General features: G+C 38.2%; 2 protein-coding genes across 5 annotated transcripts; one reads left to right on the forward strand and one right to left on the reverse strand.

Annotated features, from left to right (window-relative positions):
• Positions 1-2,355: 2,355 nt before the first annotated feature.
• Positions 2,356-9,063, forward strand: scyl3 (SCY1-like, kinase-like 3). Of its 2 annotated transcripts, none has more exons than XM_032572225.1 (14): positions 2,356-2,646; positions 2,736-2,917; positions 4,347-4,532; positions 4,636-4,749; positions 4,888-4,944; positions 5,028-5,130; positions 5,224-5,335; positions 5,436-5,513; positions 5,848-5,987; positions 6,091-6,281; positions 6,802-6,973; positions 7,184-7,348; positions 7,431-8,221; positions 8,530-9,063. In XM_032572225.1, exons 2-14 carry the CDS (start codon positions 2,750-2,752, stop codon positions 8,590-8,592), a joined length of 2,340 nt encoding a protein of 779 aa, XP_032428116.1. In that variant the 5' UTR covers positions 2,356-2,646; positions 2,736-2,749; the 3' UTR covers positions 8,593-9,063. The 2 variants fall into 2 exon arrangements, with proteins under 2 accessions (XP_032428116.1, XP_032428117.1); XM_032572226.1 differs by having other exon boundaries at positions 2,740-2,917.
• A 68-nt stretch (positions 9,064-9,131) lies between these two features.
• firrm (fignl1 interacting regulator of recombination and mitosis) lies at positions 9,132-23,420 on the reverse strand. Of its 3 annotated transcripts, none has more exons than XM_032572224.1 (25): positions 23,260-23,420; positions 22,828-22,955; positions 22,187-22,226; positions 21,998-22,086; positions 21,368-21,472; positions 20,842-20,982; positions 20,224-20,386; positions 19,999-20,083; positions 19,118-19,256; positions 18,953-19,042; positions 18,796-18,860; positions 18,550-18,698; positions 17,918-18,047; positions 17,424-17,610; positions 16,537-16,619; positions 16,033-16,084; positions 14,853-14,942; positions 13,630-13,815; positions 13,035-13,154; positions 12,857-12,952; positions 12,657-12,770; positions 12,246-12,350; positions 11,097-11,177; positions 10,843-10,992; positions 9,132-9,453 (listed from the first exon to the last, which is right to left on the reverse strand). In XM_032572224.1, exons 2-25 carry the CDS (start codon positions 22,921-22,923, stop codon positions 9,247-9,249), a joined length of 2,763 nt encoding a protein of 920 aa, XP_032428115.1. In that variant the 5' UTR covers positions 22,924-22,955; positions 23,260-23,420; the 3' UTR covers positions 9,132-9,246. The 3 variants fall into 3 exon arrangements, with proteins under 3 accessions (XP_032428115.1, XP_032428114.1, XP_032428112.1); XM_032572223.1 differs by having other exon boundaries at positions 22,828-23,008; XM_032572221.1 differs by having other exon boundaries at positions 23,036-23,420.
• Between the last annotated feature and the right edge of the window lie 72 nt (positions 23,421-23,492).

Below are 23,492 nucleotides of genomic sequence, written 5' to 3' on the forward strand. Positions count from 1 at the left end.
GTGGAGGTATTTCAACAATTCATAATACATATTTATTTATTACAGACACATTTAGTTAGTATTTTGAAATGAAAACATGACTTGAATGTTCACACAAATGCTTTGAGGCAACAAAAGCAAAAATGTGATCTTTATATTTGTCTAAAAAAGACAATCGGGCTGCTCTGAATGCTCCTTTTCTTAAATGTAACACTTCACAACAAGTGATTGTAAACTGAACTAAAAGTGATTCTGAAAGTCATCAAGGTCGCTGAATTATGAATTAAACCTGACATGTAGGTAGGCAGCATTCATAAGCTTGATTTTTTTTTTGTAAAACTCAGCTAAAGTTGCTAAGAACAAAAGTTCCTACAATTTAAATGGCTGCATTCCAAACCATACACATGGTTGCAGTGGTATCAAATTAATGATTATTACGATGATAAAATTAAACACTGCACATCAACAGTATAGTAATTAAAACAATACCACAATGCTGCATGTAGCAACCAGCAATATAATAATTGCCAGAAATGTAAAAACTTGCAGACAATATGATCAAGTTTTTTTTTTATCCTATCCTGTAATACCAATGAGGAAGTAAGATATATGACTGACATATCACTTTTTAAAAAAGTATTTAAGATTTAATAACTCTTAAATAATTGCTTATATTATAATACCTTGCAATTTTAGGTAATTTGCTATGGCTGCAAAACCCAATTGAAAAATATATTGTACATATATTTTTTTAAACATAATGTGTAGATATAAAAATTCATAATTCTATAGATTGATAAATAATCTAGAATTAATTTCTAGGAAGTGTCATTTTCAAATAAGTGTTCCTTTATGCTTTGCCAGTTACCAGTCAATAATTTAATAAGTTACTATTGGCAAAGTTGAATTGCATGACTGGCTAAAAAGTTGTATCACATTTTGGCATGATAGGCTTTAATACATTTAATACGGGCAAAATATTAAGTTACTTTCAAATATTGTGGTATTAGCCATATTACATCACTAGTTGCCACAGTGTGCAATACCATCCATCCATCCATCCATCCATCCATCCATCCATCTTCTTCCGCTTATCCGGGGTCGGGTCGCAGGGGTAGCAGCTTCAGAAGGGAGGCCCAGACTTCCCTCTCCCCGGCCACTTCTTCCAGCTCTTCCGGGGGAATCCCGAGGCGTTCCCAGGCCAGCCGAGAGACATAGTCCCTCCAGCGTGTCCTGGGTCTTCCCCGGGGCCTCCTCCTGGTGGGACATGCCCGGAACACCTCACCAGGGAGGCGTCCAGGAGGCATCCTGACCAGATGCCCGAGCCACCTCAACTGGCTCCTCTCAATGTGAAGGAGCAGCGGCTCTACTCTGAGTCTCTCCCGGATGACTGAGCTTCTCACCCTATCTCTAAGGGAGAGCCCAGCCACCCTATGGAGAAAACCCATTTCGGCCGCTTGTGTGCAATACATGGGTCACAATATGTCTCAAAGCCAAAAAGAAAATTACTTCTTGTAGGACATGTCCAAAAATGTTTTAAAAATTAATTCATAGATAAATGAGAAGTATTGATCAGATGTCCATATCACCTCAGTAGACTCCATTAGAGGTGGGGTGGAAGTGGCTCCATCTGAATCCTTAACTGGAAAGGGGAACTAGTCTTTACCTTATTATTGAGGCTGAACATAGATACTAATTTTGACTGCTTACTCAATTCTGTTTACTCAAACACAGTGAAAGCTCCTCTTACACAGTTTTTATTATTATTCCCAAGATCCCTCAATAACTGACCAAAACAGGGGCCTCAACCAATATGTTTTCAACACATTGCTGGTTGCTACGCGAACATTATATTTTTAAAACGATTAAAAGAGCCAGAATCACCTTTAAATCTCTGCTACCACTCCACCTTGATGATGTCAGGTATGCCACTCTGATTTGCATGCAGTTCTGGTCATTTGAAAGCACAAAACCGACACGCAGGTCCTTCTAGTGAGCCTCTCTTATCTGCTGACAATTTCGACCTAAATGTTCAGACAAACAACATTTTCTTTAACTGAGACCAAATAAATCTATTTTTTTGAACATGCATTTCACTTTTCTTGTGTCTAGTTCTCTAGGTTCATTTTCAGCACCATGTGGCAGTCACCTGCGTTATCTCGTACCACTTTGGTTGCAACCACTTAGTAAAACTTAAGGTGTATCAGTTGCGAATATGTTAAACAGTTAAAAGCTAATTCAAGGATACATTTTCCGATTATAATGCTTGAATGTTTTCAAATATTATGCTTGACACTTTCTATGCATTATTTAAAGCAGTTTAACCCTGTACTATCATTGATACTTTTCATCTTTACATCCCCCCCCCCCTGTTTGATGGTTTAGTCGTTCCCGGAAGAACCACTGTTTACAGCATCGCAGTAATAGCTGGAAGGTTTAGAGTCGAACGATAAACAGGAGTTATGCATGTTTCTTAGCGTTCTAATATTTTGTTAATGCATTTGTCTGAATTAGCAGTAACCTGTGATTTAAAATGACGGTTTGGACGAGAAAGAGCGGCCGACAAGCTGGCTAGCGCTGCTGGGTTAGCCAGCGAGGCGAGAGCAGTAGCAGCAGCTGCTAACTGAGCACGGAGCGGCTGCTGGTCCGTCCAGTCCAGGATCTCAGGTATGTCCGCCTCACCCTCAAACAGGTGTTCACGTGTACGTGTGTAAGAGACAAGGAGTCACACCGGTTCGTTTCCCCGTGTTCGGCAGGAAGACAAGCGGCCATGGGTGCAGAGAGCAGCGCGGCGCGGGGTTGCACTCTGCTGGAGGAGCCGCTGCTGACCCTGCCCTCCGGACCCACCATGTACTCGGCGGTTCTCCAGGACGGGAAGCCTGCGTCTGTGTTTGTTCACAAGCGGGACAATGAAGACAAAGTCAACAAAGCTGCTAAGGTGAACTCGTATAAAGGCCTTTCTCTGGAGCTGTGGAGTATTTGCACTTACTACATTTTTTTTTTTTTACTCCTGATTCCTATAATAAGTTATCATTGATTAGTCTGCAAGATAATTTCGTCCAGTGTGGCAATGTAGATTTTGCCTCCTCAATCAATTTAAAAAGGTAATATCATCTACAGACATGTTTTTATTTAATGTAGAAGTCTCTCAAAGACTAAGCAATCTTTTGTGAAACTGTCTAATACACAAGTTTGAGATTAAAACAAGTCTTCATTTCTGATGACCTTTCATGACAGCAATTTGCATCTAGGTGGTAACAGAGGATAATCACAAAACTCATTTGTACATTATTTTATCCCTGCTACTAAATGACCTGCTAGCATTTCTTAAGTGACCATTGTTTGAACGAGGTTGTTATCACTTTCATTTTGATAATGGTGGAAGAGCAGAATGGTTACTTAAATAGGAGTTTGCCTCAAATCCTTCTTCTTTTGTCCACCAAGATTATATGTAATGAAACAAGTGGTATTTTCAATACTTAATATTTAAAGAGCATATCAGGTTAGAAAGGCTGGACCCAAATTGATAATTAGCTCACTAGTGGAGAGCAATTCATAGCCAAGAAATGACATAAAGAGTCGGAGGGGTATTTCTTGTAGACGGTTCAACTCAAGCTGGTATGTCCAATTTCAGGTTCTTAAGACTCAGTGCCCTGCATGTACAGGTGTGTCCCTTGAGACAACTAAATAACTTGTTCAGTTTGCCATTCTGTTTTGCAGCAGCCTGATAATAAACCATTTATTTTATTCAGATGTGTTCAACTTGGAGAGAATCCAAATTACACAGCACACTGGCTCTTAAGGACAAGAGTTGGACACGTTGGCACTATAGGAGATGGTTGGCAGCAGACAGATTTAAGTATTTCTGTGCACATAGCTTTGAGCAGTGGCCTTGTGTCATGTAGCAGGAAAGACGCAAACATGGAGAAACCAACCCTGAGCAACGAACCAAGAATGATTTGGTGATTAATAATAATATAATAGAGTACTATGTTTTATTACAGAAGTGATATCTTAGTGGCTCAGGGATAAAAACATTGAAATGTGTCCTTGAACAGGAAGCTCTCAAAGTTTTTGCAAATTTACCTTCCTGTTCGCTGTTTCTCCTAGAGGTTCACACGACTTTGCAACTCCAAAGCAAAGAAATATTGACTTATTTCCTTAACGAACTGTGTTTAAAAACACAATGTCCTCTTAATGAAATAGGCTTTGGTTTGACTGCTTTGAAGAGCCTGTGAACGTCTGATGCTTTAAGTTGTATTCATAAAATATTAAGCATTTGAAATGCATATTTTACAGACACAAAACAAATGCAACAGAATTAATTTAAGTGCACAACTAATTAACCCACTTTTCACGTACTGCAGCATCTAAAGACGCTGAGGCACCCGTGTCTGCTGCGCTTCCTGTCCTGCTCGGTGCAGGACGGCGGCATCCATCTCGTAACGGAACACGTCCAGCCGCTGGAGCTGCTGTTAGACAGCCTGTCCCCGGAGGAAATCTGCGCCGGCATCTACGACGTCCTGCAGGCACTCATCTTTCTGCACGAGAGGGTGAGCAAGACGAGGATCCATTTGCTTCTGTTGCCAGCAACCCGGGTGGACATTTTCTGTTTGCCTCTCTTGTGTTAAAACTTGGATGCTTCTCGTTCTTCAGGGTAAATCGAGCCACAACAACGTCTGCGTTTCCTCTGTGTTCGTCAGTGAAGACGGCCACTGGAAGCTGGGAGGGATGGAGACTGTGTGCAAGTTCTCTGAAGCAACTCCAGAGGTAGAAGATGGAATAGTAGCAAATTCATTGTTATCAAATATTATTTGGGTGAATTTTCTCATGCATGTTAAAAGAGTAAAGAAGTTCTGGAAACTCAGTTTTCAACGGATCAGTTCATTTGACTTATTTCTGTGTCAGTTTCTAGATAGCATTCAGAGTGCTAGAGAGGCCTCCTGTGTTCCTCCTGAAGAGCAGGTCAGTGGGTTTGACTTTATTACAGAAATGTGAAAAAGTTCTCCCTCCTACATTTTCATTAAAAAAAAAGACATTGTTAACAGGCGGAAGACTTTAAAATCCTTCCAGACAACCATGCTCACGCTCGGGACTGTTACTCGTTTGGTACAATGGTGGAGGCTCTGCTCCCTCTGCTGAATGACTATGGTGAGTGGAGATGACTTGATAAAAATCTGGTTGCAAATTGTGAAATTTCACTTCATTTACTTACTCTGCTCTTCTTTTCTGTGTTCTTTCTAGTGTCACAAGAGCTCTCTGACAGTCTGACAAAAACCCTGCAGGCAGGCCTGCTGAACTCTGACCCCCTGGCTCGACCTCCACTCAGCACCTTGCTCAATCACAGCTTCTTCAGGTTTTTGTGCATTTCTTTCACTTGCATTTGCAGCGTTCTAAACTGACAAAACTTTGATTTTAAACACATCGTTTTTAAATGTGTTTTTTCCTGTGAATAGGAATGACTTTCTGGAAGTGATGAATTTTCTGAAGACCCTCACGCTGAAGACTGAAGAGGAAAAAAATGAATTTTTTAAGTAATAATTTGTTTTGCTTAAATCTAATATTAGGTGTACTCATAATTTGCAATGCGTTTATTGATATCCCGTAAAATATTGTACATTTGTCATGTTATAACCACATACTGTAAGCTGCAAGAGTAAATGGGGCTGAATATAAATATTACATTCTTAAGACTTTCAACTTTCGTCCATCACATACAATCCAATAAAATGCATTAAAGTGTTTACTTGCAAGGGGACAAATGTTTAAACCGTTTTAGGAGTCTGAATACTTTGAAAAGGGATTGTAAATTATAATGTCGTCTGAATTGTCTTTGGTGACTTTTTACATATTTTTTTTATATTTCAGGTTTCTCCTTGACCGTGTCCAGAACCTTCCTGAAGAGCTGATTGCTTCACGCCTTGTCCCCAAACTTCTCCACTCCCTTGTTTTTGCAGAACCCATGGCCGTCAAGAGCTTCCTCCCTCATCTGTTAAGACCAAAAAAGGGTACTATGGCATTTTATCAAGAATATGTCAAGTAACTTGACAAAGATATGTTTAAACAAGTAAAAATATGACTAAAAACTCATAATTTCACCTTTGTGGACAGATTCCAGTCAAGGTGACGGCAGTGAGGATTGTCTGCTGTCTGTGTCCCTTCATCAGAAACATGTGATTCCTCAGCTGCTTAAACTCTACGAAATAAACGAAGAGCACATTCGGATTGTGCTCTTGACTCACATCCACATCTACGCCGAATTCTTTTCCCACGATGAACTAAAAAATCAGATTCTACCTCAGGTAAAAGCTCAGTTCTGTGTTATTACTGAACACATACAGGTGTCAAGGTGTAAAGTAGCATCCGTTTTAATTACAATTTTGAAAATAAAAAACAGTTAATACAATTTGGACAACATGGCCATATCCTTCTTTGTGATTCAGGGCCATTAAAAATATACACATTTTGTTTTCCTTCAAAATCCTGAGTGTTATTTTTAAAACAATTTTTCCATCCATAGAATGACGAATGCAAGTGTTAAAACCATTAATTAATTTTTTTTTTCAAATTTAAGACTCTTGCTCAGGTCAAGACATTTCTCTCATTCTTACACTTCTGGAGAAGTTATCCGTACCTTTATTTCTTTCAGTCAACCTTATTTTCATATTTCTGAACGTTTTGTCTGCATTTCTTCGATCAACTTCTATTTTTAAGCATTCTTATAAATCCAATTATTGCCATTTCCGTGTGGATGCAACCTAGTGCTTTATAAACTGTTTTATATAAATTTAGTCTCCACTTTTTCTTTTTTACTGGCTACAGGTTTTGTTGGGCATGAGAGACACCAATGACTCTCTGGTTGCCATGACGCTGCAAAGTCTTGCTGCGTTGGTGCCTTTACTGGGAGCTCACGTGGTTGTTGGTGGAGACAGAAGCAAGATCTTTAAACGCACAACTCCAAGTTTTACCAAGTCTGCAGAGGTCACACCTGAAAGTAAGGAACTCCTCATTGAGATAAAAGCTGATGCACCTATTGTTGGACTCCATGTTTAATATCCAAAAGGATTATTCAGATTGATTTAATCCATTTTAAAATGTGTAAACAAGTGTCAAATAATGTTTGCTTATTAGCATATAGAGGGGAGAAACAGGTTTTACTGACAGCATGCACTAGCACTAATGACATTTTACTTGTCTTCCTTAGCTTCTCCTGTTCACATAGTTGGAAGCTCAAACTCTCAGATGGTTCAACCCTCCAAATTCCTGAATATGCTCCCCAAACCATCAGAGACCAAAGGCTCGGTCCTCAGCCACATGGGAAACTTGACAGGCACACAAGAGAAGCCGAGGGTGATTCCGCCATCATCTGGTAAGACCTTCATGCTGTTTAAGTTGGGTGTCGACTTTATTGTAGCTGAAATTCAGTGTGGCCTCTTTGCTGTGTTTTCCAGATAAAAGCCGAAAAATGCCTTTAACCTTAAACGGCTTTCATGAGGATAATAATAGACAGGAAGTGTTCCTCGGTTCGGAGCAGGCTAACAGGCTAGAGGGCCCTGTGGAGGACTGGCCTGACTGGACTGAAAACGATGTGGGAGAAAGTAGAAATGCGCAGTCTGTCCACATCCACATTAAGGCATCAGAGGGAGCTAATGCTATTAGCAGCAGACTCCCAAATGAAAATGCAGAGGAGGAGCCTTGGGATGACTTTGAGGACCCTGAGCCGACGTTGGATCTCTCCCCTACAGCTCCTTCTGCAGATTCACTGATTCTGACACTTTCCAGAGGGAGCACCACTACATGCGCTAATCCGATTCCTGAACCGTCGACACTGAAATCCTCTAAACCCCTAAAGCTGACCTCGGCGCTCTATCAGTCGACACAGGCCAAGGATACTTCTTCATGGGACAATGACTGGAGTCAAAAGGATTTCCAGAAACCACTAAGACCATCAGCCCCAGTACCCAAATCAACAGTGCCAATGAAGAGCGACAGGACAGGAGGTCTGGGGGAGGAGTTCACTATTAAGGTGAAAAAGAAGGTAGAGAAAGACCCAGAACTGGATTTGTTTGCAGACATGGTGCCGGACATCAAGTTATCTTCAACCGCTCTGCTGCCTCTAGAGGAGAGAAGTGTGCATGTCGCAGGAACGTCAGCGGTCTTTTCAGATAAAACTCTTGAGACGGGCTCATCCATTGATACTGTAACACTCACTGCCAAGTTTGCAGCAGCTAACCCATCTGAGGTGGGTTTTTCAATTGTTATTGAATCCATTTATGGTAGATGAATCATTATATAGAGACTTATTATTTTAAAGTTGTATTTATAATTGGAAAAATCAATTCAGTTAATGATCAAATGTGTGTGGGTCACTAGATTAATTATGTTTGGCTGTCACAACTAATTAACTTGCACAATTGAAAGTCTTCATTCTGCTTGATAATTTATGCCCAAAGAATGGGGGTTTTATGTCTGAAACAAGTTTCTGTGACTTTCAAATGTACCTTTTTAATAAAGATGTTTCACTTGTTCCTGTGTTGGTCTGTTTTTAAGGCTGAAGCAGATGGCTGGGGGGATGGAGATGACCTCAACTGGGAGGGTGAGAATGCCTGGTGATGACGACTGATACAAAACTCAATCTCCAAAACACTCAACCACTGGAAACCTTTAATCCATGCATCACATCTGGAGTTCCACTATCCCACAAAGCTGGAAGAAGCTTCTCATAAAATGATGCAGTCTGATCAAGGAGAACCTAAATCTATTATTTCTGTTTATTATGGAAACGTGGTGATACATGGGCAGCCGGGTGGTGCTAGACATGGACAGAAGAAGCCATTTGTAATTGTTTGCCAGTTGACATTAATCACCTCAATAATGGTTAAAGATCCTAACGAGGTAAATGTCATTGCTTTCGTTTGCTTTTTTATGTGCCAAATCAACTATTAGCATCAAGCTCAAGATACATTTTTAGCGGGACAAAGGTTGATTTCTTAAAGGCTTGCACTTTGAATGAATGTGAAATAGAAAATCTATTTATTTGAGCTTTTTGGTTGGTGGTGAAATAAACATTTTGCTGCAAAAAATGTTTTTCTTTACGTTATGTAACAGAACCAATAAGAAAAAATATGGCTGATAGGATCAATTGCAAATGCTCAGTATTTAAATAGATTTAATAAACGGCATCAAACACAGCAAAATAAACTAAAACTTGGCACAGATCCAATTCACTGTACAATAAGTCTTGAGGGGTTTTAAAATGAGAAAATGCTAGGTTGTGTGTCTGACTGAAGTGATTTCTCTTATGAGGGTCATCAGTTGCTGAAGTTTGGCTTTCAGCCACGTTGGAGGTGGTGCTGTCGTGTTGGCTTTACTCTCCACGAGAGCATGAAGGGCTTTTAAAGAGTTCTGAGCCGTCTGGATGTGGCGGTCGTACTCCTCTGCATTTGTCTCCTGTCGAGCTCTCTTTGGGCTTGGCTAAGAGGGAGGAAATTACAGGGAAAGAAAAGTTAACTCACTGTTATTTATTTCCCTCTCATGCTTAAAGCAAAATAATGGAAGCAATCCAGGGAAATGTAAGCTAGTTACAGATTAAGAGATTTTGTTGAAGTATGGACTAATGAAATAAACAGAGCAGTAAAATTTAGCTTTTGGTTACCTTTTTATACAAGCATGAAAATACCAGTCCAACATTTTCTTCTTTTACCATGCCTGTTTTTATGTGACAGCAGGGTTTATGTAGGGTCATAAGTCTTAAAAGATGATCAGATTTCCCATCAGAGGGCTTAGATTTTATTTAGTTAAGAACAGCAATACTTGTAATTGATTCCATATATTGTACCTCTGCTTAAGTAATTAGGGTGTTATTACCAAACTTTAAGGCGCCATATCTGGGACAGGAAACTGCTCTGTCGGAAGGAATTCATCGCTGGCACACTAAAATATATTACCATAAAATAAGGCACATTCGACTCACCACACTGTAAATAATGATTAATGCAAGAACAAGTCCTAAGGACAAAATGAGAAGGAAGAAAAAAACTTATGGCGGGACTTTATCCTCATGTAGGAACTATTACACTTCATGTCAAGTCCAAGTTCCATGGCTGCCATGGCAGTTAACATGACAGGAAGAACGCGACGACTTGTCCTAAAATTAATAAGGAATTCTTTAATTTCCCCTGCATCAATTAAGATGGTCGATACCTTTACACCAGTCCCCATCGCTATGAGTTAGACCCCACTACTGCCGTCATTTTCAAATTTCATCATATAAAAGGCTGGATGTTAAGCTGAGCGGTTATGAGCCCATCGTGAAAACAGAAGTGGATTCAGGACACAGGCCTGAGCTGAGATTGATTTCTGTGGATTCTGACAGTTCATGCACCTCATAGAAGTGGGAAGGTATTAATTCAAGCAGCAGTAGGGAGTCTCTGCAGGTATTAAAAACAGAGCGAAAGTCCAGGAGGAGTGGTGGATAACGTTACGCTATCTATTACTAGCTCATTCAGGAGAGTGTATATTTAATCTGGCTTGAAAAACACACGTTCTAATAGTTGACTAAAACATATTAATTGGTATATTTGTAGCATAGGCTACTTCATAAAAGGCAAAAGGTTTGAAAAGAAATGCAGAAAAAAAATTTACTCAAATCACAACAAAAATAAATCCAACACAAGTTGCCAAAGTTAAATTTAACTTGCTTAAGTTACTAAGCAAGACAGGAATAGATTGCCAATTTATGTTAAATTAGTTCTTAGTAATCAGTTTTTAGTTTAAAAGCAGGTTGCCTCAGTCTGCCACCAATTACAAGACTGTGCACATTTAGAGAGATGCCATAAATCTGAGCTCAATGATGCTGCTAACCTCAGAGTCTGTGATGGCTTCAGTGTCAGAAGCCTGTTTGTCAGAGCCACTTTCTTTGCTCTCCAGTTTCTTATTGTGTTGCTCGATCACCACTTTCTCCAGTTTCAGCCTCGTTAGCCGTGACTCCACATCTTCCAGTAGATTCACCGTCTACAAAAAATAAATTAAAAACATACAATATCGACGACAACCTGTTTTAATCTCAATAATCTCGTTTAATCTCAATACATTCTCATTGAATGTTTATCACCAACCTTGCTTAGGTAATTGATCACTTTGGTCTTTGTTTCTTCCACACACAAACTCTGGGAAATGACCTCTTCATGGTTTGTATTCTTGAGCACCACAGGGAGATAATATGTTAAAGTCAGGCTGAAGCACCTACAGTCATGGCCAAAAGTTTAGTGAATGACAGATTTTGTTTTTCGGAAAACTATTGTGTTGTTGTTTAGCCAAATTGTTTTCATGGTGTTGTGGTCTAGATTAAACAGTTCATGTTAGGAACTGTTTAATCTAACTGTTTAATGTTAGGAAAAACAATCACTCAAAATGTCATTGTTTTCATACCAGCCACTTAGTTATCACTTTTGCCCTGAGACATGATGGTGCATCATTCATCAACACATTGCTTCAGGAGGAAGTTTTGACACTTTCCTTAAAGATGGCAGTTTTTGGACAAAACTGTGAATGAGACAATTCATCTGAAAGAGGGAATGCACTTAGGATGTTTCACTGTCGATGTGACACAAAGTGTCCAGAAAATCCTTTTTCCAGATGTCCTTAACAGTCTAAAAATGTAGTCAACAGGCAAAACAACTCCGATCTTGTTGCTTCATGCAGAAGTCAGTCTCAACTTGTTGTTCTCGGAAAGAAATAGCTTCTTTGCTCCTCTTTGTAAAACAAGGCTAGATTCCAGATGTTTACACCTCACAATGCATCCAGAAACATTGCACACCATGCAATTCAAAGCTCTGTAGGTGATGATTCTGGCGCTTACAGGACTCTCTTAAGTGCCTTGAAGCTTTGATCAGAGCAGCTGAACCTTGCCTTGAAGGGTTTATTTGGTTGCGATCTGTTTTGAAGCAACATCCTTCCCCGTGAAGCACATCTGATGCAAACCAATGACGACAGCTGCTCTTCCCTTGTCAACACTTTCCCCTGAGTTCATTGCAAGTATGTTATCAGGTCACTGTGTGGCAGAACTAAAACACTCTGCAACTTTATAACTTTGCAGTTAACTGTTTTCATCTAATCACTTTACAGAGCAACATACAATTAATGCAAGTTGCCAAAGAAGTTTCCAAAAAAAAAAAAAAAAAAAAAGATTTCTGTCAATCTCCAAACAGTTGGCCACAACTGATCATTTGAAAAACAAATGTACAATGGTGAAGTTTATGTGGTACCCCTGCAAAGTAAGAAAAGGCCTCCAGGGCGTGCTGATGTAGCAGCCAAGACTTGTCAGCCAGAAGGGCTCCAAACACACCGCTCAATCTAGGAAGGATCTGGCCCTGTGAGACCAAAATATGTTAAAAATACAGTTTTAAGTCTCTAACATGGTGTTGTATAGTTAGACAGGTTTGCTTAAATCGTTGTAAATAAGGATATGAGGTAAACATGTGTACTACTGTACTTTTCAGTAGGCCTACACTCAGGTTTTTTTAAAAACTTTTTTTAATTGTATTGAAATTAAAATATAAATAATGTACTATTTTAATTAAGCCTTTAAAAAGTTTAAAATTTTTAATAAAGTTAGTGAAATAAATTAACTTTTTGAAGACATTATAATTTATTAAGATGCATCTGTACTTTTTTACCTGGCAGTCTTCAGGAAAAAAGATCTTTCCCAGGGAGGAGAGAAACCCCAAAGCAGCCAGCAGTAAATAATCTGGACATTTCTGAGAAACTACAGCTTCCAGACACAACAGACCCTAAAATAACAATGAGCTGTCAACAGAAATATCATGTACATTTTTATACCCTTAATGTGTAAAAAAAAAAAAAAAAAAAACATTACCTGAGAAATGGTTTCAGGTTTAATGTTCTTTACAATAACAGTTGTTGCTGACAAGAGCAGTTTCAAAGTATCCTGGAGCACAAGGTGGGTCTGCAACTGTTTTAAGACAAGTTACACAGAAATAATTCTTCAATTGTTTCACTAATTTAGTGTGTGTACATTTGTGTGCTTTTGTCACCTGACTGGGATTCATTCGTGACCACAGCTGTGTAATCATCCTCAATACAGACAATGAACACTGTTCCTCAGGAGAAGGATGCCCTCGAAGCAGAGAGAGGAGCGACCCCAGCGCTGCGTTCTGGCACCAACACAGACATTGTATGAAGAAATAATTCATTTTTAATATCAGTTTTCCACCCTGTTCCACTGTATTGCTTTCTACCCTGAAGGTCATTCAGGGTAGAAAACAACCCTGAATGACAGCTGCTAGGCAACAATCCAGTTGTCAAAGTGTGAGGTAAACAGTCTACTAGTATTTCAAATAAAGTTTGACACTAAATGTGATATATTCATGTTGTAAGTAAGTAGATAATTGTGAATCTGTCCTTAACTCACTTAAAACAGAACAGATGTCTGAATGATTTCCATGGAGAGCACTAAAGTAAACAATCACAGAAGATGCCAAATGTTTGACTAAGTCAGCCGTCTTTAATCTCGAAAAGAGGCGTATCTTACCCTTGAGCCCAACCAATGTTCCCATATCAGTTTTGATGCACAGAAGCAAAAATGTCTTGAAATATTGGTAAACCTCAAATATCCAAGACTGTCCTCACCACTTTGTCCACTTGTCCCAGTTTGTATCCTCCGTCCTCCCACTCCATTAGAGTCCTTTGCATCAGGGCAATGATTTCTGTCTCCACACGAAGACGGACATCCTGAGAAAGAGCTCTGACGAGGACGTGATGCCACACGGGAAGATTTTCCACCTTTGATGGTGAGAACTCTGCCACCAACTCCAACTGGAAAAATAATTCTTAAGATCATTGGTTCTAATAATAAACACGGTGAGTTAAGGCTTTGAAGAAGAATCCAGAATATGAGATTTATTTACGTCATCTCTTTAACAGAAGAGATGATCCTGGCATTTTTGTTTTTAGGACATTTTCTTTTCCCTAAAATGTCCAAAATCTGTCAACTGGGAAAGTAAAACAATTTAAAACCAACAGGCTGCACCAATTGCAGATTTCTGGTCAATCGCCGATCTTTAAAAAGCCTTACCTTCCGATTCCGATTTCTACAACTGTCTGTGAGGAAACGGAAATCTTCAAAGATCCATTTTTAATGTCAAAGGTTTTTTTTCTGTAAAGATTTTTTAACTATGTCTCAGATTTGTGTTCTCAAGATGACTGTTCAATTGTCTCATTTTCTTTAGTTAACAAGACGATATTTTGTTATAACTAAATACTTATGATCTCAAAATATTACCTTGACGCTTGATCTATTCTATGAATTTATTTTACTTCAGAAATCATGACAATGATCCAGAGGAACTGATTCAAAACAATACAAAACATAAAAATATTTTTCAGACTATTATCACCTATAATCACCCTGTTATTTCTTATGCAACTCCGTACACACTTGTCCACACTTACAAAAGCTGAAACAAATTCTATATTTTCCATACTCTTAACAATGTAGAAACCCTGGTTGTTTTACATTTTAAAAATCTCTGAAAGTTTGTTCACATATGAAGTTACATTGTTGTTGGCAAAGTAAGCTGAAGGTAAATTTGTGACAGAAACCAGATTCAAGAGTGCCCTCATTTACTGTCCTGAGATACTAGCTGCTTTGACAACAAACAGCAGAGCATCAAAACAAAGCTTTATCCTCAAAATTATTGATTGTCCAACAATTTCCTCCTTTTCCAAACTATTCCTCTTTTTACATAGCCAAAGGGCTGGACTGACCAGTAAGTTAAAAATTCCACAGCCCCGCCTTAGGGTTCTTTCTGATAACCTAACCATTTTGCATTTCTGATCTTAATGACTCTTACCTGGTGGCTTGGGGTCATGAGGAAAACCATACGTCTCAGTAGCAATCCCAGGTGTAACAACTGGTAGCACTCAGAATTGCATGCTTTCACCTAGAGGATGAAAAAAAAACAGACAAGAGGTAAAAACCTTCTTATTTGACGTTGCCTATTCTTAAATTTTTGTTTTTTTTAACTATATTCAAAATTCTAATGTTTATTTTGTTTATTTTTAATCTGCTTGATTTTTAATTTAATTTTATTATTATTATCTTCTTGTATGTTGTTTTTAACTTTTTTGTACAAGCACTTTGAATTGTCTTTGGCTGAAAGGTGCTATATAAATAAAGTTGCCTTGCCTTGCCTAATGGAGAGTTAGGAGAGTGAAAGCTCACATCCAGCAAAGACAGTAGAATTACCCTTTAATAGACACTGAACTAAACCTCCAAATCACCAAATTCAGGTGTTCTCCTAATTTTCATACAAAAATAAATTTATGAAATCCAGTGTCGTGGCATGCAGTCTGCTCTTAAAAACATCTGTGAAGTCACTGCCTGGAGACAGTATCTACAGACCTCCAAACATCAGGAAATTCAAATTATCTCAATATGTCCACAGAACAGCTCATGGAATGGATCACCAAGTTCAAGCAGCTGCAGGCAAACCTTGATATCCGGTTTGTGATAAGTGTCACACAAACCGGAACTGGACTACAGTAGATAACATTACAGGGTCATATCATGCTGCTCTACTTGATGAGCGTGGTTTAGATGGTTGCCAGGGACATGGTACTTGAATGACTGCACTGCACAAGGTGTTTTTCTTCATAGGATTGTCTTTTCCCTTTAGTCCCAGTGATAGAAACTCCTAATGTTAACAATTTGGGGACAACAGTTTCCTGATTAAACCTGTCATAGAGGAGGGAAATGTGTTTGGGAGAACTTGACTAGCTGCACAAGATGAGTTTGAGTGGAAACTGTGCTGAAGGCCTGGTCCTCCAGGATATATATGACCTCACAGATGTGCTGTGGAAGAATACTTAGATAAAAGTACTTGTCAAAGTTCTGGAAAGTATTCCCAGAAAAGCTGCAACAGGTATTACAGTATATATTACCTCTGGGATGTTATTAAAGATCATGTGTGGATACAGGCAAGCGTTTCAATACTTGTGTCAACACAGTACATGTCTTCTGGTTTTACCCACCAGCTGAGCAATAAGCAGGACATGATGTAGGCAAAGTTCTGCTGTTCCGTATCTGAAAGAATAAGTTGAATTAAACAGTCACTAATGTTAAAAATGCTTACTTGCAGACAGAGTTAAGCAAGTTAAACAAATGGTGAGGGATATGCATTTACTTCTTTGCAAATTAAGCTGAAAAATATAACTTTAGCAAAGTCCTGGAAATGTATTAATGCAGCCTATTGTGACTCTCCTGGTATGTGTAGGTGCTATAACAATTATTATAAGATTTTAAGATATTATAATATACCATCTTTCATCACTTTGAGTTCACAGTTCAAGCTTGCAAAAGAAAGATTCTGAAATAATATCCTGTTGGTAAATGGGTCAAATATAAGCTATTTTCAATCTGCAAATAGTTTAACTACTCATTACTTCGTTGTAATGAGTAGAAAAAGTGGAGACCTCATTTTAAGTGCAATTTTCAGAACTTTAATTTAAAATAAAAGGCATATTCATTGCACTAACCGTGCTGTAAAGCACCACACATCTACTGCCAACAAAGCTGTTGGAGTATCAGCCTGCAGCACGGCCTCCATCAAACAACGTTCCTAAGGATGGGAAATAGAAGAACAAGGGAAATCAGATCAGCGATAACCAAAAACCACAAAGCACCACAGGGAGGCAATTAAAAAAACAAGAATATTTAACGGACATATCAGAATGAAAGTGAAAGAATAGCTTGTCTTGAATGAGGGGAACACCTGCATGAAAACAAAGGCAGTTTTTTGCTTGCCAAACTAAATACTTGGGTGGAAACTAACCTCAACCAAAGACTCCATTTCAGAACCAGAATTCTTACAAATAGACAGACTTCATGCAAGTCAAGATTTAAGCTCAAATGTATTTTCCTCCAGCAGTAAAATACTTATTTTGTGGTTACCCCTTATATGATTTAAAGACTTTTCCAAAGAATAAAACTTGTCACAATTAAAAAAAAATCTCAGAATATTTTTGCACCTTTTTTAGATTAAATAAATGATAACTTGGTTCCACTTTTTGTTTGATTTGATTTGTAATTAACAGGACATTCAAACTGATTTCAAAGTCGTACAATGCAAAAAGTGAGAATTGAACCCTCCTAAATCCTACATAGAACATGGGTATTTTGATTAAGTCAATAATACTCTGTGGGTCGGATCTGGAGGTTCTAGGCCACACTGTCATTTGCTGATTCTGAATTCATGATGGTTGTTGCTAATATGAGAAGGAAGTTTAATTTTCAAGCTTCATTGACAAACCAATGTTAGTTTCTCCAGTCTGGTCTGAGTTGTGGCACATTTGTGCTATAAATGTTTTAATTATATTCATAATTGTTAACTTGGTGTGTAAGTGGTTGAGCATGCAGGCCTTACTAGTACAGGAAAGAAGACTGGAGGGAGCACAGCCACACTGGCACAGAGCTGTACACAGATGTGTTGGTGCAGAGTGACTTCGACCTGGGCCTGACCCTTCAGCATCACCCCTGGCAACCGAACTGGTACTTTACGTTCAGTGTAGCATTGTCGGAAGCTAATAAAGATAGCCTGGTAGAGAGGAAGCCTAGAAAGGGAGAAAGAACAAAGGAAAATGTTTTGATACTCGGTCAACATAAACCTGCTTTACTTTAACCTGATAATGAATCATCTGTTTTATACAAGCTCACTGTACTGACAAAGACTTTATTCTCAGTTTGAAAGATTAAATATACATATAATACAATCTGAGAAATCACAATAAAATAATAGAATGACTGCTAACATACATTAGAGTAGACTTTAAAGTAATATGGCAAAAGTGAAATAAAAACAAATTATCAGGGACCCATAGAGTATTAGATAAACAAAAACTCTGAAGAAATCCCGATCACCTTGGTGTGTCTTCTGGAAACTGACTTCCAGAGTACCAAAGCTCCATCACTTCCTCTGGTTGGCTGAGCAGCTGGCCCAAAATATTCACCAGCATGAGAAAATGTGGAAGCTCATGCTCAGAGCTCAACCCTGCAGGCAGGAAGTTGTGAGAATGTTAGTATATTTTTGTTTTGGGTTCATAGCAAATACAGACTCCAAACAATAAACAGTCTATCCTGGACAAAAAAATTACTGTTTCCATCTCAGAAGCAAAGTTTTATTGAAAAGGTAGCTCATAACCGACGTCTGCTGTTTCGGCTTTGAAACAACTTAGTTGCAGTTTCTTCATGACTTGATCACTGTAGCAGCTTTTTACCTTCTAAAATGTTATCTTTATCAGGAAAATGAAATGGCCTACAGAAGGAAGGTCAGCTATTTATTTATCTGCTGCTGTGACTCCATTTATAGCTAAATGTAGAGAAAACAGAGGAATTGACTATTAATTTTAGAAGGAAAAAAAATCATGTCGTACCAGTAATGAGAATAATTCAATAGATTTAAAAAGTTGATTCACAAATATTTAACAACTGTAAGAAAACATGGACGCCTTACAAAGGGAACTTAATGGACACTTTTTAAAATGTAAACTCACACACGTCTGGCTGCAGCACAACTTCAGCAAAGGGCCTCAGAGGCAACAGCTGAAGCAGGAAAGCATCCATAGGAACCAGAGCTGATGCACTTAGCTCCCCAGCCAGAGCTGTGGGCAGCAACGGAGCACACAAACTTGGAGGAGACTTACTGAAAGACACCAAGCTCATCATAATCAGAAGTATGCCAGGAATCACAGAACAAATGTTTAAAAGTTAAATCTCACTTTTTAAGCTAACATTTGTACCTGAATATCTGGAGGTAGAGTTGGTGAAAGCAGCTGGATTTTTTTGTCAGAAAATATTTAAATTCCTGTTAAGAGAAGAAGGTTGAAAGAAAAGTTGGTAATACCTAAAATCAAGACAGCAACACGTTACAAAATGTTACAAAGAAGGTTTCAGTACCTTTATGTAATGAACCAAAGTGTTAGCAAAGAATCTGCACATTTTTGCAGTTTTCTGGAAAAGTTTGTATTCCGGACTTTGAACAGTCTCCTGCAACAGGGCCAAAGTACATTAATAAGCCAGAGGTTTGAGATACTTTAAAATAAATAATTAGATCTTTCTAACCTGTAAACCTGCCAGCTTTATCTGTTCAGCCGTCTCCACACAGCTCTGTAAGGAAGCCAACAAGTTGTCAGACAAGCTGTTGACGATGTCGCCATGGTGCAGCTGTTCCTCCACCAACGACTGGTACTTCAGGCTCTGTCTGAACAAAATTATTTCAAACATATAACTATGACATATGTCTAAATCTGGATTAAGTTAGCTCCATTATCCTGCAAAAATATCTATAATGCTTAAATATTTTCACATTTTGTCACAATACAACCACAAACCACACAATTTTATTGGGATTTTAGTTGATAGACCAGTACAAAGTGGAAGATACATTTCTAGTCAAGCGAAAATGGTAAATGGTTTTCAAATTATTTAACAATTAAACATCTAAAATGTGTGGTGGGAATTTGTCTGTTAATAGAAAACACCACAAATCTAACCTTTAACAGAGCAACAAGGAGAAGACAATGAAATGCTGCAGAGTTAAAACTGGATCAGCTGCTAACCTTCCAGCTGGACAACAACCCTAAACATACAGCCAGTGATTCAATGTGATTCGAAGAATATTCATGTACTAAAATGGCCCAACCAGAGATCTAACCAAAATCCAATCGACAATTTGTGGCAAGACTTGAAAACTGAGCTCCTGTTTTGCAAAGAAGAGTGGGTAAAAATGTCAATCTCCAGAGAAGACTTGTAACTGTAAATACTTTCAAAACCAGGTATTCTTTTCCTTCCACTTCACGAATAAACACTACTTTGTGTTGGTATATCACAACCAATTCCAATAAAAAACGTGTCTGTTATGGGACACGATGTAAAGAAAAAAAAAAGCTCAAGATAGATCAACAAAACATGCTTACAGAATAAAAGAACAAAAACGGACTTACTTAATGAGGAACTTCCACGTGTTTGCATGCAGTGCAATGTCAAGGTTAGAGATAATGGAGCAGATATCGAGAAGGCTGTGAATCACTGTAAAACATTGACATGCTTAGTGAGTTTCAAACTGCATAAAAAATACCCTGATACAATAAAGTCAACAATTTCACAGTGACCAGTGTTGCAATGAAAGACAGAAGGATGCATACTTCCATACACACACGTAAACACACCTGTAACAATGTCAGAAACCTCCTCATCTGAGGCGCTACTGTCCAGAGAGATCCTATCCAGGACCTCCAGCAGACTCTTTTGCAGGGAATATGCCTCCTTGAAAAGTCCTTGCAGCAGATCGGCCACCAGAGACAGACGGCCACAATAAACTATCTCACTATCCTGTGGACAGAAACACAGACAGCATGGTGTTGAACACATTTTTATACTTAATGATTACATTAGTTATTTGAAGAAAACAAAAACAGTTACCAAAAGTAATAAAAATATGCACTAAACATGTAATAAAGGTAAACATAGCACATTTACATACCTTTCAACGCATAGAAATTGAGTCAGATGGTATAAGTTTGCTAAAAAAAACTATTGATTGGTCTCATTCAAGCTCAGAGTATAAAAGTTTAAGCTTCTCTACTTTTACCTCCTTCCCAAAATTAACTCCAGGAAGAGGAGTTAAAGTTGGAATGTTGGAATAGAAGCTCAATTTATACTGCTGTTGGTTTTGGCTTTATTACTTGCAAATTATCAAGAGAAGGCTTTCTTTAATTCTTTCCCAGAAGGTAGAAAAAACACTCTGTTTCCTTCTTTCTTCATGGGATCCAAACTAAAAAACAAACCTTGCAGTGTTGAAATGTTTCTCTCAGGACTTTTAGGATGCAAGTCGGTAGCGAACGGATGGCATCCAAACAAAGACCTTCTTCAAATGAGGCAACATGGCGCACACAAATGGAAAGTGCATCGATTAACTGCACCATTGCCTGAAAGAGACAAAATCTTAGTCAAGCATGAGCTAGAGGAAAAGTTAGTAATAAGAAATGAACCAAATAATTAGCCAAAGATTAGAATCAAATACAAATTTTGCCATGATCTGAACACGCATTCTGTAAATGCATTAAAACTAAGAGCCTCTGCCAATTTTGAACATTAAATGCATGATGTACTTTGATAGATTTTTCTGGGACTAATAAAAAAATATTTAAAAAAATTCATCCAGATTAGAGAGTTAATCTTTGATGTTTAATTTGGAACCATCTTATAATTTCTTCTTCAAAATGAGTTGGAATCTGTAGGCCAGATCCTGAAGGTCAGAAAGACTTTTCATGAGGATATAATACTCTTTCTAATCTCACTTTGTATGCTTACCTGTAGAATGTTCCTTAGAAAAGTACACAGTTCAGTGTTTTGACTTGAAAGCTCGCCAACTTGATTCATAATTTCTTTCATCATGTTGTCGAACATTGCTGCTGCCTGCACACATTCGTGTAAGACAAAGGGAGCCAAATTGTTACATTTTTTCAGAAGACTTGTTAATAAATTGGTAAATCAGGCATCAACAAGTACCCACAACACAGTCTAATACCGCAAGGAAATATTATGGAATACTTTTTCTCCCTAGGGCAAGAATTACAGACATATTTAAACATGGCAGCTGAAAGATATCAAGTAATCATCCTTTATTCTTAAGTTAGAAGTTGTGGTTGACAGCCATAATTCCCCATGTTCACAGGCCAGCATGCCCTTAAAAAGCACAAGAAAGCTCACTTCTAATTTTGCATAAAAAAACATTTCTGAAATAAATGCAATACCAATATTTTAAGGCAACGTAGTGGGAGTTTACTCAACAATTAAATGTGAAACCTAAAATGGTAATATAGCATATGTACTATTTAGTAACATTAATTTTACAAAATGTAGTGGCATGTCTGTTGATACTTTACATAAAATTTCTAAAATTGGTTCTGAAATAAAAATCCACAACATAAACTCATTCACCTTTGGTAGGATCTTGGAAAAACACTCCTCTTCCAGTTCTGACAAACCAATGTGTGGCAAGAACATCTCTGTAATTATCTTCAGTATACCTGTGTGATTTTTGTACGTTAGAGATGGTTCACGAGAGGATTGCTAAGAAAATAAATTCACAGTGATGTTTAATAATTAATAAAAAGAATAATTACTCACGTAGACGATCATTCCAGGTAGCTGCCTCATAATGCAAAGAGTAGAAACAGTCAAGAAAAAGCTCTTTATTGCACTTTGTTTTTATACCACAATTCTATTATGTGTCAAAAGTGTCACCATTCTATTAAAAAAATAATAAATATATACTTATATATTTAAGAATTTAAATAATGTTGTAAATGCAGATTGAAAAAAAATCACTACAGTTAAAAATAGCATAAATGTTGAAATTATCAAAAGCCATAGCATCAGTCTGTAGAAAAAGCTGATGTCAATCATTCGTAAAATAAATAGACAATTAAATGTGGAAATCATTATTTAAAATATGAATTCATGTGTTGAAAGCATGTCTAATAATTTCATTGTGTGGTGATGCAGTGTATTGTGAATTTATTTTACAGGTCAACATTACTCAGTTGGTTAGACAAACACTGTCACAGACAAGGTAAACGGTCTGCAGTTCAACTGCTGTCCGGGTTAACAAATGTTGGGGTGCATTTGACACTCCAACAGTCGTGGGAATTACGGTAAAGAGGGGTACACAAGCCAAATCCTGACACGAAACTATGTGACTCAAAGCGTTTCACAACATTCCTATTTGGATAAGACGGTGAATCATTAAATGCGGTGCGGGAGGATATTGTCAGTTTAGGCAGGACAGACTTGATCTCCTGGCGACAGGTTTCCTGACTCCACTGCACCACCTCATCCAGCAAAGATGTGTTGGTCTGGGACATGATGAAAGAAAATCCCCCGGTGTCGGTCAACGCTGGCAGAAAAAAAGGACGGGGATTTTAGGGCCCTCTCTGAGGAATGGAGTCACTGAAAATGATTCACATTCATATTCACCAGTAAGTCCTCTTCTGAGGGACAAAGTGTTGTTGACATCAAGTTATTTACAGCTTTGAATAGCGAGAAAGAACCCGAGAAAACCGTAGCTATACAATGCAAGCACAGCTCAATGTTACTATCAGTGTTAGCTTGTTATAGGTAAACTAGTTACTCCTGAACGTTTACCGACCACGGGACTGAATCTTTTAGTCCGGATATCGATTAAGCTCAAGTTTCTTTACCTGTGTTTCTCCTGACGTCACACGTATTCTTTCTTTCCTATCCTAAAAGCCCTAAACTTTTTTTTTTATTATTTAATTGTCAAAGTAAAAAATATTGACGGTTTATTTTCGACAAGCATAACATTCCGCGCGCCTGCGCTTAAATCGGATATGACGTCAGGACTACGCGAATCATCGCATTTGTGCTCATTGGTTGGAATCAAAGGGTAAACCAATGACAAATCTAAACGCGT

The sequence above is a fragment of the Xiphophorus hellerii genome, chromosome 9 (genome assembly GCF_003331165.1).
Source record: "Xiphophorus hellerii strain 12219 chromosome 9, Xiphophorus_hellerii-4.1, whole genome shotgun sequence".
NCBI lineage: Eukaryota > Metazoa > Chordata > Actinopteri > Cyprinodontiformes > Poeciliidae > Xiphophorus > Xiphophorus hellerii.

What these genes read in the sequence shown, in the direction of transcription:
- scyl3 (XM_032572225.1), top strand. Translation starts at nt 2,750, where the DNA reads ATGGGTGCAGAGAGCAGCGCGGCGCGGGGTTGCACTCTGCTGGAGGAG. An exon ending in TCTCTGAAGCAACTCCAGAG is followed by an intron (nt 4,750 to 4,887) that starts GTAGAAGATGGA and finishes TTTCTGTGTCAG; the next exon opens with TTTCTAGATAGCATTCAGAG. An exon ending in CAGCAGCTAACCCATCTGAG is followed by an intron (nt 8,222 to 8,529) that starts GTGGGTTTTTCA and finishes TCTGTTTTTAAG; the next exon opens with GCTGAAGCAGATGGCTGGGG.
- firrm (XM_032572224.1), bottom strand. Translation starts at nt 22,923, where the DNA reads ATGTCCCAGACCAACACATCTTTGCTGGATGAGGTGGTGCAGTGGAGT. An exon ending in TCCTGCTTATTGCTCAGCTG is followed by an intron (nt 14,943 to 16,032) that starts GTGGGTAAAACC and finishes TTCATCCTCTAG; the next exon opens with GTGAAAGCATGCAATTCTGA. An exon ending in CACGAATGAATCCCAGTCAG is followed by an intron (nt 12,953 to 13,034) that starts GTGACAAAAGCA and finishes GTCTTAAAACAG; the next exon opens with TTGCAGACCCACCTTGTGCT.